At 47.1% G+C, this 13,122-nt stretch overlaps 1 protein-coding gene across 1 annotated transcript; it reads left to right on the top strand.

The window, feature by feature from the left end:
• The first annotated feature begins 2,359 nt into the window (after nt 1-2,359).
• Nucleotides 2,360-12,119, top strand: LOC139279430 (histone-lysine N-methyltransferase PRDM9-like). Its single transcript, XM_070898553.1, has 5 exons — nt 2,360-2,511; nt 4,269-4,540; nt 5,454-5,509; nt 5,764-5,957; nt 10,952-12,119. Exons 1-5 carry the CDS (start codon nt 2,454-2,456, stop codon nt 11,971-11,973), a joined length of 1,602 nt encoding a protein of 533 aa, XP_070754654.1. The 5' UTR covers nt 2,360-2,453; the 3' UTR covers nt 11,974-12,119.
• Nucleotides 12,120-13,122: the final 1,003 nt, after the last annotated feature.

Genomic DNA, 13,122 nt, shown 5'->3' with positions numbered 1-13,122 from the left:
TCTTGTAGATGGTATATGTAGTGTCTCTGCACCTTGTTACAAACTCACACGAGGCATGTATATGTCAGACACGGTCACTCTGTGACCTTCACTTTATTCCCAGGACCAAGGAGTGCTGACCCTGGGTGGGACCTCCCCTTTTATACCTGGAAACCCAGGTGAGGAGTGTCTCCTGCAAGCTCACCCCCTGTGGTCAGGGTGTGCATTTCAAGGGTACAAGTACAGTGTACATGAGTTACAGTTTAATAACTATTGTCATTGCAAGATGGTGAAATACATGACATCACCTTCCCCCTTAAGTCTTTTAGTTTCAGAGGTTAAGTCTGTCAGGTGGTCGACGCTCTCTAGTGGAGCGCCGCAGTTGTGACTGGTGGCTGAGCCTCAGCACGCGTCTCTGTCACTTGAGGTGATTCCGGGCTGGCCGCAGGGACTGTGCATGCTGAGGGCTGTCTTTGTTGCTCGTACGCTGGCAGTGGTGTGGGTGCTATCTCATCATGCTCTTCTTCCGGTTCCTCCATGTCTGTGCTGAACCTTGGTGGAAGTGTTTGCGGCATATCTGCCCATTGTTTAATCTGGTCACCATGACCCTGTTTCCTTCTTTGCCAATTACAGTGCCCTCAAGCCATTTGGGTCCCAAAGCATGGTTAAGAACAAATACCGGGTCATCTATTTCTATACATCTCCCCCTTGAGCCTCAATCATGGAGCTCGGTTTGGGACTGGCATTTGCCCTCAACAATGTCTGCCAGGTCTGGGTGAATGAGGGATAGCCGCGTCTTAAGCGTGCGTTTCATGAGGAGTTCCGCTGGCGGGACTCCCGTGAGCGAGTGCAGGCCAGCAGGAGGCGCGATAGGCGATACTGAAGGGAGGGTCCTTGGATGCGTAGCATGCCCTGCTTTATGACTTGGACCGCCCGTTCCACCTGGCCATTGGAAGCTGGCTTGAACAGTGCTGTCCGGACGTGCTTGATCCTATTGCCCGACATAAACTCCTGGAATTCATGGCTGGTAAAACACAGGTCATTGTCGCTGACCAGGATGTCCGGCAAGCCGTGGGTCGCGAAAACCATACGCAGTGATGGATGTCGTGCATGAGTTCAATATGATGCACTCGATCCACTTCGAGTATGCATAGACAACGATCAGGAACATTTTCTCCATGAACGGGCCCGCATAGTCTACGTGCCGCATAGGCTGAGTGGAGCCTCCCTGGGGGCATTGCCCAGCTGGGCACACGTCGTGCACCTGCGAACCCAGTGTTCCAGGTCTGAGTCAATCCCCGGCCACCATACATGTGACCGGGCAATGGCCTTCATTAACACAATGCCCTGGACATTGCCCGGTCACATGTATGGTGGCTCTGGATTGACCACTGACCACACTCGACCAGCTCCGCTGAGCGGGCCACATTGTTCGCATGCTTAACACAAGACTCCCAAAGCAAGCGTTCTACTCGGAACTCCTTCTCGGCAAGCGAGCCCAAGGTGGGCTGAGGAAACGTTTCAAGGACACCCTCAAAGCTTCTTTGATAACATGCAACATCCCCACTGACACCTGGGAGTCCCTGGCCAAAGTGGAGGAAGTGCATCTTGGAGGGTGCTAAGCACCTCGAGTCTCATCGCCGACAGCATGCGCAGGCAGCAGAAGGAGCGTGCGGCAAACCAGTCCCACCCACCCTTTCCTTCAATGACTGTCTGTCCCACCTGTGACAGAGACTGTAATTCCCATATTGGACTGTTCAATCACCTAAGAACTCATTTTTAGAATGGAAGCAAGTCTTCCTCGATTTTGAGGGACTGCCTATAATGATCTAGCAGAAGGCTTCAGATGAATTCTCCAATTTGAATCAGCAAAGCTGGGAAATATTTTTGAGAAACTGATGGGGACCAAACAAATGTAAATAACTGTGTTAGTTTAAAAAAAATAAATGCTGCCTATTAAATGCATATTCAAACAAGCCGTACAAGCTGTTTATATTTGAACTAAATGGCTTGACCCCTCTGACCTGTGGAAAGTCTGCGGAAACAATATTTTAGTGAGCGAGTGATCAATCTATGGACTAGGCTCGTTAGAAAGACAAATGGAAACCAGATGGAAAGCTGAGGAACATTATATGGAGGAGCATTAGTTGAATGACCAGTTAAGTTATATTGGGTGGTATTGAGGGAGGAATGTTGGTCAGGATATCGGGAGTCAGGACCGTGATCTCTTTTCATCTAGCATTGTGTTCAGAAAGAAGCTGGCCAGGTTTCACCTTGTGTGGGAGTTTGGATACAGTCCACTGTCCTACTGTGAAAGCATGATACACTATTTAATGGTGGAGACCAGGCTGGTTCTTGTTCTCTGGTCCTTCACTGCTTCTCTGTGGAATGTACATTGTTATTAACTGATTCAAATCTTTGATATTCTGCAGGTTCTCCTCGTGCTCCAGGTTCGAGGAACAAGTTCCCACGCCATGTCCAGGGAAGTAGGAGTGAATAGCAGAAACTTAAACCCGGAGCAGGAACGGCTGTGTAAGTATTGGCAGTGACTTCTCTTGCAGGGCCTGCTGTGCTCAGAGCTCAGAATTGTACACCTGACTTTGCTCACTATTGCTTTTTAATGCCAGCAATCCTGGAGCGAGCCTTTGGCTTAGTGGTGGCATTTCAGCCTCGGAGTCAGAAGGTGCAGGGTTCGAACCCTGTTCCAGACAATCCCAGCGAGTGGAGTCTGGAGCTCTGGCTCTGAATTCTAGGTTGACATCCAGTGGGGATGCTCATGTCCAGTGGGCGTGGGTTGCTGGAGCCCATAAAATCCTGCCGTACAAGACTAACTGCTTTATCAGCTGGTAGAAAGATGGTTAGGTTGCGGCCTGTCACACTGAATCTTTTCACTACTTCACGCTATTCTCCAAGGGAAGAAGTGCAGAGATTCCAAAATAATAACAACCAGCAATCCTTAATGGAAATGGTAGTGCTTCCTCTAGTGACCAAAAGCTGGTATTACTCCACAAGCCCCACTGACTTTAGGTTGCTATATCTGCAGGTACCAGCCCTCAAGAGATGAGGAACTTTGCATGGTTGAATTACAAGTACAGTGTATAACTTCAAAAGCCGTTACACCTTCTAATTTGAGTTTTTTAAAATGCTGCCTTTTTAAAATTCCATTTTTATTGATCTTGCTTTCTTACTAACATTGACAGCACCATTGGTTTGGCATTAAAACTTCAAACAACTAACCAATCCCATAACATTACTATAACCTAAAATGGGTACTGCTGATGAAACATAATAAGGGGATTCATTCCAAAGATTCCTTCAGTTCAAAGGCCTTATCCTGAGCCGCAATGGCTCAGTGAGTCACTGCATTGCCTGCTGTGGTACATGGAGATTCCAGACTCGATCTCCGGGCTTTGGTGAGCTAGATTACCTCCGCCTCGTTGATGGTAAGCACAGTTAATCTCCGCAACCTGGCGTGGAGAGAGGAGGAAGGTAAATTTAGCCAGGGTTCCCTCTCCTAAACATTACCTAGTGATTCCCTTTTGGAAAATGCACGTGTGCAGATTGTGTAAGGACAGGATACAACTCCATGTTCGAACGATTTACTGACACCTGCAGTGCAGGTTCACATCTTAACATGATATGAAAGGTGGCACATGGGCGAGGTGGTGGGCGGTGCCCATGGGCGAGGTGGTGGGCGGTTCCCATGGGCGAGGTGGTGGGCGGTGCCCATGGGCGAGGTGGTGGGCGGTGCCCATGGGCGAGATGGTTGGCAGGGCCATGGGCGAGATGGTGGGCGGTGCCCATGGGCGAGATGGTGGGCGGTGCCCATGGGCGAGGTGGTGGGCGGTGCCCATGGGCGAGATGGTTGGCAGGGCCATGGGCGAGGTGGTGGGCGGTGCCCATGGGCGAGATGGTGTGCGGTGCCCATGGGCGAGATGGTGGGTGGTGCCCATGGGTGAGATGGTTTTAATGTCCGTGGGTGAGATGGTTGGCAGTGCCCGTGGGAGAGATATTTGGCAGTGCCCATGGGTGAGATGGTTGGCAGTGCCCAAGGGTATGTTTGGCAGTGCCCAGGGTTGAGCTGGCTGCCCGGTTCTCATATATGAGATGGTTCACAGCCAATTCTCATGGAATTGTATCCCAGCATATTCATGATGAAATTGGAAAAAATAAATTTAAAAACTGTATTTATGAACACGTTTTAATTAAAAACTTGTTTGTGAAAATTTTGCTGTTTGGTATGAAGATGTTTTGCCTTGGAAAAATGTATTTGATATTTTTTCTTTTAGTTTGTGAGGACTGCCAGGAGTTCTTTGTGGATTCTTGCCCTATACATGGACCCCCATTGTTTATCCGAGATTGTCCTGTGGCCCATGGAATACCATATCGAGCCCTGCACTCACTTCCATATGGACTGGCTTTGGGCCCTTCTGAGGATCCAAACCAAGGACTAGGAGTTTGGTGCACCGTGAAGACAATCCCGAAAGGAGCTATCTTTGGTCCTTTGGAAGGCGATGTTTTTGTTAATGATAATAAAGGATCTGCTGTGCATTCTTGGATAGTAAGTAAAGCTCTGTTCTTAATCCAGGAATTTATAGTGTTTAAGTGGATCGACCTTATTGAGGCAGACTAGTGCATTGAATTCTCAGTCCCATCCCCAATATCCTTTTATACTTGTGACTCCCTCCTCTTCCCAATTTCTGTCCCTTGGTGCAATTTCTATTCTGGATCAGGTTATATAGAGGAGAAATCTTTGTGTAACCTAGTAGGTCAACTAAGGAGTAAGATCAGAGAGATCCCGAGCTGGACTAACCCATTGGTGGATAAGGGAGAAAAATAAGGCAAATTACAAAACCTTTTTATTTATGAAGATATATGTAATATAAAACATATATATTTTTAACCAATAGAACAAATCCATCCACATTTAATCCCAGTTTTCCTGACCCATTCCCCTCTTGTTGCCAAGAGCACAGGTGCGCTGCTGTTGGGCCTTTGCCAATGCCCATCTCTCAGAGCTGTGCAAGAGTGGCCCAAAGACTGGGGAAGCAGTTAGAGCCTTGCTTGGCATCTCTCATTTTATCCACAATGTTACACATGAAATGTGGGGAAAGCGGCAGATCCTACTCTGTATTGGAGCATCCCTCTTTTTCACGCACACATTCGGTGCGAGGAGAGAGCACCTGACTTGACCTCTGAACTCAATTTGAATACTGCTGTTGAGTTGGCTCCAGGAAGTGCACAGTCCATGAAGTATTTCATCCCTCAATGTGGAGAGGTGCCTGGCTTCTGCTTCATATCTTCCCCTTCACAGCATCGTTGAGATCAGAACCTCGCCACGAGGAGAAGCATGCCCCAAGGGTATGCTCCAACTCAGCTGTTCCGAGGTCCAGTGTACTGCACTATCGCACCTTGATGTTACTGTAGGAGTTATTACTTAGGATAACTTTCCTGCTTTCCTTTCTTTAATGTAGATGTGCCACTTCGCTGCAAACTGCAAGTCCAAGGAATCTGAATCAAACTGGATGAGGTACGATATACTGAACATTCTGTGGAGAAAATTGTGCTGGATGAATCCAGTGCTGCGTACTTAAGCCCTTCACAGCTTTAAAAATACACAGACTTTCTAACATAGAAGGGGCTCCCTCTAATGGAGTGCAAGATGTGTGCTCAGCTTTGTCAATCTGCAGTGCATGCTCCCTCCCCTTTTGAAGGATTTGTACTTGATCACTGCTTATATCTTCAGTGACAGTAATCTTCTCGCTCTTTTCCTGGGGCTTGCAGATACACCAACACCACCAGGAATAGGGCTGAGCAAAACACAGTTCCTTTCCTATACAAGGATCTGGTGTATTTCCGTGTGTGCAAATCTATAGAGCCAGGCTCGGCGCTGCTGGTGTGGTTTGATGAACCGGACGCTGGTCACAGTGAGGCCTGGGAGAGCCCGTTGAAGACCACGAATTCCGAGATGGAATGTGGTAAGTAAGTGGGTTTAAAGGAATAGATGGGGGTGGAGGAAAGAGTTTAGAAATGTGTTTTCTGAGATCGGAAAAAAACAACTGTTTGGGAGGTGACTTTCCTTTGTCTTCATACTGACGGACACATGTGGGTCGGGCGAGCTGTCACAAATGCTGATCATTTAAACCTGTCCGTGATGTGATATAAATTTGGTGTCTTGCATTAGTTATATGTGCAGCATTACCTGACAACAAGGATTCACTCCCTTCTCAGTTAGCACAATGCAAAGTGTCAACCTTGGCTCAGTGACAGCATGCTCACATCTGAGTCAGATGGTTGTGGGTTCAAGTCCCACTCTCGAGATTTGAGCACAAAATCTAGGCTGACACTCCAGTGCAGTACTGAAGGAGTGCTGCACTGTTGGGGGTGCCGACATCTCTCTAAAATGGACGTAAAAGATCCCATGACATTGTTCTGAAGAAGGGCAAGGGGCGTTCACCCCGATGTCCTGGCCAATATTTATCCCTCAACTAACATCACTGAAACAGACAATCAGGTTGGTATCACATTGTTGTTTGGGGACCTTTCTGTGCACAAATAAGCTCCCGTATGTCCCCACATTATAGCAGTGACTACACTTCAAACGTACCTCATTGGCTTTGCAGCACTTGGGATGGCCTGAGGTCCTTAAAGGTGCTATATAAATGGAAGTCTTTTTTTTTTAAACTGAATTGGTGAATGCATTCATTTAGTCTCCTCTTCCGAATGGCTGATGCTGCAGTGCTGATGCACACGCCTGCACACTTTCTCACAGGTAGCATTGGAGACTGGATGCATTGGCCAATCTATTCCTTTCCACCTTGTCCTGGAACATTGAGCCCAGTTTTACTGCTTTCAGGGATTGATTTTGGGACTATTCTGTGTGGTTTTGGACTATAGCACATGTTGCATTGACTCAGTAAGCCAATCATCGAATGATACAGCACAGAAGTAGGCCATTTGGCTCATCATGCCTTTGGTAGAACTATCCAATTAATCCTACTCTTTCCCCATAGCCCTGTTTTTAAAAAAAAAATGTCCTTCAAATATTTATCCAATTCTCTTTTGAATGTTACGATTGAATGTGCTTCCACCACCCTTTCAGGCAGTGCATTTCAGAACTTCATAACTTGCTGTGTAAAAAAAAAACGTTTCCTCATGTCACCTCTGGTTCTTTTGTCAATCACCTTAAATCTGCGTCCTCTGGTTACCGACCATTCTGTCACTGGAAACAGTTTCCCCTTATTTACTCTATCAAAACCCTTCATGATTTTGAAGACCTCTATCAAATCCCTTAACCTTTCCCGCTTTAAGGAGAACAACCCCAGCTTCTCCAGTCTCGCCACATAACTGAAGCCCCTCATCCCTGGTACCATTCTAGTAAATCTCTTCTGCACCCTCTCCAAGGCTTTGACATCTTTCCTAAAGTGTGGTGCCCTAAATTGGAACACAGTACTCCAGCTGATAGATGAACTTAGCATAACTTCCTTGCTTTTGTACTCTATACGCCTATTAATAAAGTCAAGGAACCCAAATGCTTTTTTAAACAACCTTCTCAACTTGTTCTGCCACCTTCAAAGATTTATGTACATACATCCCAGGTTCCTGCATCCCCTTTAAAATTGTACCATTTAGTTCATATTACCTCTCCTCATTCTTCTTACCAAAATGTATCACTTCACACCTCACTTTTAAAATTTCATCTGCTATGTGTCTGCCATTTCACCGGCCTGTTTGTGCCCTCCTGAAGTCTATTGCTATCCTCCTTATTTTTTTACTATATTTCCGAGTTTCGTATCATCTGCACACTTTGAAATTATGCCCTGTATACCCATGTTCAGGTCATTAATATATATCCTAATACCAACCCCTGGGAAACATCACTGTATACTTCCTGCCAGTCTGAAAAACAACCATCCACCACTACTCTCTGCTTTCTGTCCCTTAGCCAATTGTCAGAAGCCTCCTTTTTATGTCTCATTTTAATCTCTGTATCTGTAGTCATCTAGAGAGCTCTAGCTTTGGATGTTCTTCCAATACCCCTCATTGGAATATGTCTTCTCTCTACCCAAACCATCTCTTCTTTAAAAACCTCCCATTGTTCAGTTACTGTTAACATTGCAATTTGTTATTCCAATCAGCTGAGCCAGATCCCTTCTCAATTCACTGAAGTTAGTCCTTCTCCAGTTAAATATTTTATGCTTGATTGTACCTTGTCCTTTTCCATAACTATTTTAAACCTGATAATATTATTATCACTGTTCCCCAACTGGTCTCCCACTGAAACATGCTCCAATTGCCCCACTTCTTTTTGCAGAATTGGATCCAGCACTCTTTCTTTCCTCGTTGGGCTGGAAATACACTGATCAAGAAAGTTCTCTTGTACACATTTCAGGAATTCCTCCCCCTCTTTGCCCTTTACACTGTTACTATACCAGTCAATATTAGAATAATTGAAGTCCCCATTATCATTACATGGTAGTTCTTACATCTTTTTGTAATTTGCCTTCAAATTTGCTCCTCTGTCTCCTTCCCACTATTTGGTGGCCTGTTATAAACACCTAGTAGCATAATAGCTCCTCTATTGTTCCTTAATTCTAACGAAATAGACTCTGACTTTGGCCCCTCAACTACATCATCCCTCTCCAGTGATAAAATAGTTTCTTGGATCAATACTGCCACGACCCCTCCCTCTCATCTTCCGTATCTTTCCTGAATACTGTACCTTGTAGCCAGGACTATTAAATTCCCAATCCTCCCCTTCTTTGAGCCACGTCTCTGTTCTTGCCACTATATCATATTCCCATATTTACCATGCTCCGTACATTTATGTACACTCACTCCAAACTTGCCTTAGACTGCTTTGCATTTGCCTCCTCTGATTCTTCCTATTTCTAAACTACTCTTTACTCTAGTGCTATTTGGCTCTTCCAGTCCTCTATGCAGCTTGTATCCCCTCTAGTGCCCATCCCCATGCCAAATTAGTTTAAACCCACTCCTACAGCATTAGTTAACCTACCCGTGAAGACATTGGTCCCAGCTCTGTTGAGGTGTAAACCGTCCACCTTGAACTAGTCCCCCTTATCCCAGAACTGGTCCCAATGCCCAGGAATCTGACGCCCTCGCTCCTGCACCATTTCTCCAGCCACACGTTATCCTGTTCTATCCTATTATTTCCATACTCACTAGCGCGTGGCACTTTTGAGGTCCTGCTCCTGAAACTCTGAATGCAGGACCTCAGCCCTTTTCCTTCCCATGTCTTTGGTTCCCACATAGATGAGAACTTCTAGCTGCCCCCTCAAGATATTCTACACCCTCAGTGAAGTCCTTACCTTGGCACCAGGGAGACAACACACCATGCGGGACTCACGTCGGTGGTTTCAGAAACGCCTGTCTATCCCCCTGACTATCGAATCCCCTATGACCACTGCATTTCTACACTTTGCTGTGCACCCCTGTACAGTAATTTGCTCCAAGGTGCTGTGGATGTGCTCTAGACTGCATACACCCAAGGTGTCGTCATCCTCGCTGGTATTCAGCACTGAATACCAATGGAGTAATGCTTCTGAAAATATTTTAATTTCGGTCCCCACCACAAATTTCATTCCATAGCCATCGACTCCATCCCTCTCCTGGTAACTGTCTGAGGCTGAACCAGACAGGACGCAATCTTGGTGTCATATTTGACCCCGAGATGAGCTTCCGACCACATATCCACGCCATCACTAAGACCACCTATTTCCACCTAAGTAATATCGGCTGACTTCACCCCTGTCTCAGCTCATCTGCTGCTGAAATCCTCATCCATGCCTTTGTTACCTTGAGACTTAACTATTCCAATGCACTTCTGGCTGGCCGCCCACATTTTAGCCTCCGTAAACATGAGGTAATCCAAAACTCTGCTGCCTGTGTCTTAACTCGCAACAAGTCCTGTTCATCCATCACCTCTGTGCTCACGGACCTACATTGGCTCCTGGTCAAGCAATGCCTCAGTTTTAAAATTCTCATCATTGCTTTCAAATCCCTCCATGACCTCGCCGCTCGCTATCTCTCATCTCCAGTCCTACAACATTCTGACATAGCTGCGCTTCTCCAATTCTGGCCTCTTGATTTTAATCACTGCACCATTGATGGCTGTGCCTTTAGCTGCCTAGGCCTTAGGCTCTTGAATTCCCTCCTCTGCCTCTCTACCTCTCTTTCCTCCTTTAAGACGTTCCTTAAAACCTACCTCTTTGACCAAGCTTTTGATCATCTGCCCTAATATCTCCTTGTGTGGATTGGTGTCAAATTCTGTTTGATAACGCTCCTGTGAAGCGCATTGGGATGTTTAACTACATTAAAGGTACTATATAAATACAAGTTGTTGTTGTTAAACTTGGACTACTGTCTTTTGTACGTTTGTTGGTCCTTAACTTTTGTAAAGGAATAAAAAAAAAACCACAATCAATTAATCACTGAGTGTGTCTTCAGGTATCCATATATGGAAGCTTTGGAAACTTTTCCTGATGTATGTTGTTTCCAGAGCTAAATAAAAGTATAGACAATTGAGGGGTGATCTGATTGAGGTGTTAAAAATGATAAAACTATTCAGTAGATTCATAGCAACTACTTCCTCAGGCTGGGAAATCAATGAAGGAACATAATCTTAAAATTAGAGCTACGTCTTTTAGGAGGGAAATCAGAAAGTAACTTTTCACAGAGAGGGTAGTGGAAATCTGGAACTTTGTCCCAAAAGGCTGTGGATACTGGGACAATTGGAGCTTTCAAGACTAAGATCGATAAACTTTTGTTAGGTAAGGATATCGAGGGACATGGGGCAAAGACGGGTAGATGGGGTTGAGGTACCGATCAGCCATAATCTAATTGAATGACGGAGCAGGGTCGAGAGGCTGAATGGCCTACTCCTGTTCCTATGTTGCTATGAAAAGCATATTTTAAAATAAAGGTCTTGTGTTTTTGTCTCCCGTGTATCCAGACCTGAATGTTGTGGTGTTGGATGTCAGCGACAAAGACCAGGAGGAGCTTGCCCCTGCGCGGGAAGCCGGGAATGTGACGAGCCCGCTTCCAGCGGCAGATGCACAGCTGTGGCCCAGCAAGAAGTACAAGTGCGGACAATGCCCTTACAGCACGGGCCGCCGCGGCCATTTCTTAGACCACTGCCGGACCCACACCTCGGTGCGCCCCTTCAAGTGTGACACATGCGGCAAGGCCTTCAAGCGAATCCAGCACCTCAAGCTGCACATGGACTACCACCGCAACGAGCGGCCCCACAAGTGCCAGGAGTGCGGGAAGGCCTTCGTGCAGCCAGGGGACCTCCGCATCCACGGGCGGGTCCACAGTGGCGAGAAGCCGCACACGTGCCTGGTCTGCGCCAAGGGCTTCACCCAGATGGCCAACCTCCGGGCGCACCAGAAGATTCATCTCAACGGCAAGACCCACGTGTGCCTGACCTGCAGCAAGTCGTACAAGCGGCCCTCCGGCCTCCAGCTCCACCTGCTGACCCACCAGGGGGCCGAGGGCCTGGAGTGCCCCGAGTGCGGCAAACGCTTCAAGGGCAGCGGCGAGCTGCACCGCCACCTGCGCGTCCACACCGGTGAGCGGCCGCACCGGTGCCCGGACTGCGGCAGGTCGTTCACCCGGGCGGCCTACCTGGACACCCACCGTTACACCCACACCGGGGTCAAGCAGTACCTGTGCAGCGAGTGCGGCAAGGGCTTTAACGACTTCGCCTGCTTCCAGGCGCACCTGCGGGCCCACCGGGGCGAGCAGCCCTACGCCTGCAGCTACTGCCACAAGGGCTACACCCTGCTGAAGGAGATGAAGAAGCACCAGCGCATTCACACCGGCGAGCGGCCCTTTGCCTGCGGCAAGTGCGGCAAGTCTTTCCGGGTCTCGCAGCACCTCAGGAAGCACCTTGACGTCCACCGGAAGAAAGACGCCAAAACGCCACCTTGCAACCGAGACCTGGAGACAGAGCCCGGTGTACAAGAGACCTAGTACACGGCTCCATGGGGGGGGTTTAACTGTGCCGTTTCTCTTTAAGCTGCCCAGTGAGCAGGTTTATGCAGCTGAGAAAGGATGTGGCTTCGACTTGCTTCCAGGAGATTGGAATCCATAATGCACATGGGGTCTCGTGAGATGGGTGGGGAATCAACATAAAAACATAAGAAATAGGAGCAGGAATAGGCCATACGGCCCCTCAAGCCTGCTCCCCCATTTTATACAATCTTGGTTGATCTGATCATGGACTCAGGTCCACTTCCCTGCCTGCTCCCCATAAACTCCTTATTCCCGTATCGGTTAAGAAACTGTCTATCTCTGTCTTAAATTTATTCAATGTCCCAGCTTCCACAGCTCTCTGAGGCAGCGAATTCCATAGATTTACATTATTAGAATTACACTTAATAAGACTTTCCAACTCGGGGCCAGGGCATCTGAGAGACACGGGGGAGGGTCAAACATACCCAGTTACAACCCCACACTGCCCGTGCCATCCTGAGGGGACTGCAGCATTCTCCTGATGCTTGTGCAGTCAGCCATTTAGAAATAATAAATTGTAATGCATGAATGAGAAAATTTTATGTCAGGAATTTTAAACAAAATGAAATGTAATTTTAATGTTGAAGCTGTTCCCGTTTTAAAATCATCTGAAATTTCTATCCCCCGACCCTCTCACTCGAGTATCTTGTTTGTATTCATCTCTACTAAAATAAATGTTGGTCCCTTAAAAGATGAGAAGGGGGATTTAATAATGGGAAATGTGGAAATGGCTGAGACCTTAAACAATTATTTTGCTTCGGTCTTCATAGTGGAAGACACAAAAACCGTGCCAAAAATTGCTGGTCACAGGAATGTGGGAAGGGAGGACCTTGAGATAATCACTATCACTCGGGGGGTAGTGCTGGACAGGCTAATGGGACTCAAGGTAGACAAGTCCCCTGGTCCTGATGAAATGCATCCCAGGGTATTAAAAGAGATGGCGGAAGTTATAGCAGATGCATTCGTTATAATCTACCAAAATTCTCTGGACTCTGGGGACCAGCGGATTGGAAAGCAATTAATGTAACGCCTCTGTTTAAAAAAGGGGGCAGACAAAAGGCAGGTAACTATAGGCCGGTTAGTTTAACATCTGTAGTGGGGAAAATG

This window comes from Pristiophorus japonicus, chromosome 14 (genome assembly GCF_044704955.1).
Source record: "Pristiophorus japonicus isolate sPriJap1 chromosome 14, sPriJap1.hap1, whole genome shotgun sequence".
In the NCBI taxonomy this organism is placed as follows: Eukaryota; Metazoa; Chordata; class Chondrichthyes; family Pristiophoridae; genus Pristiophorus; species Pristiophorus japonicus.
This window is presented reverse-complemented; position numbering and strand designations above follow the sequence as displayed.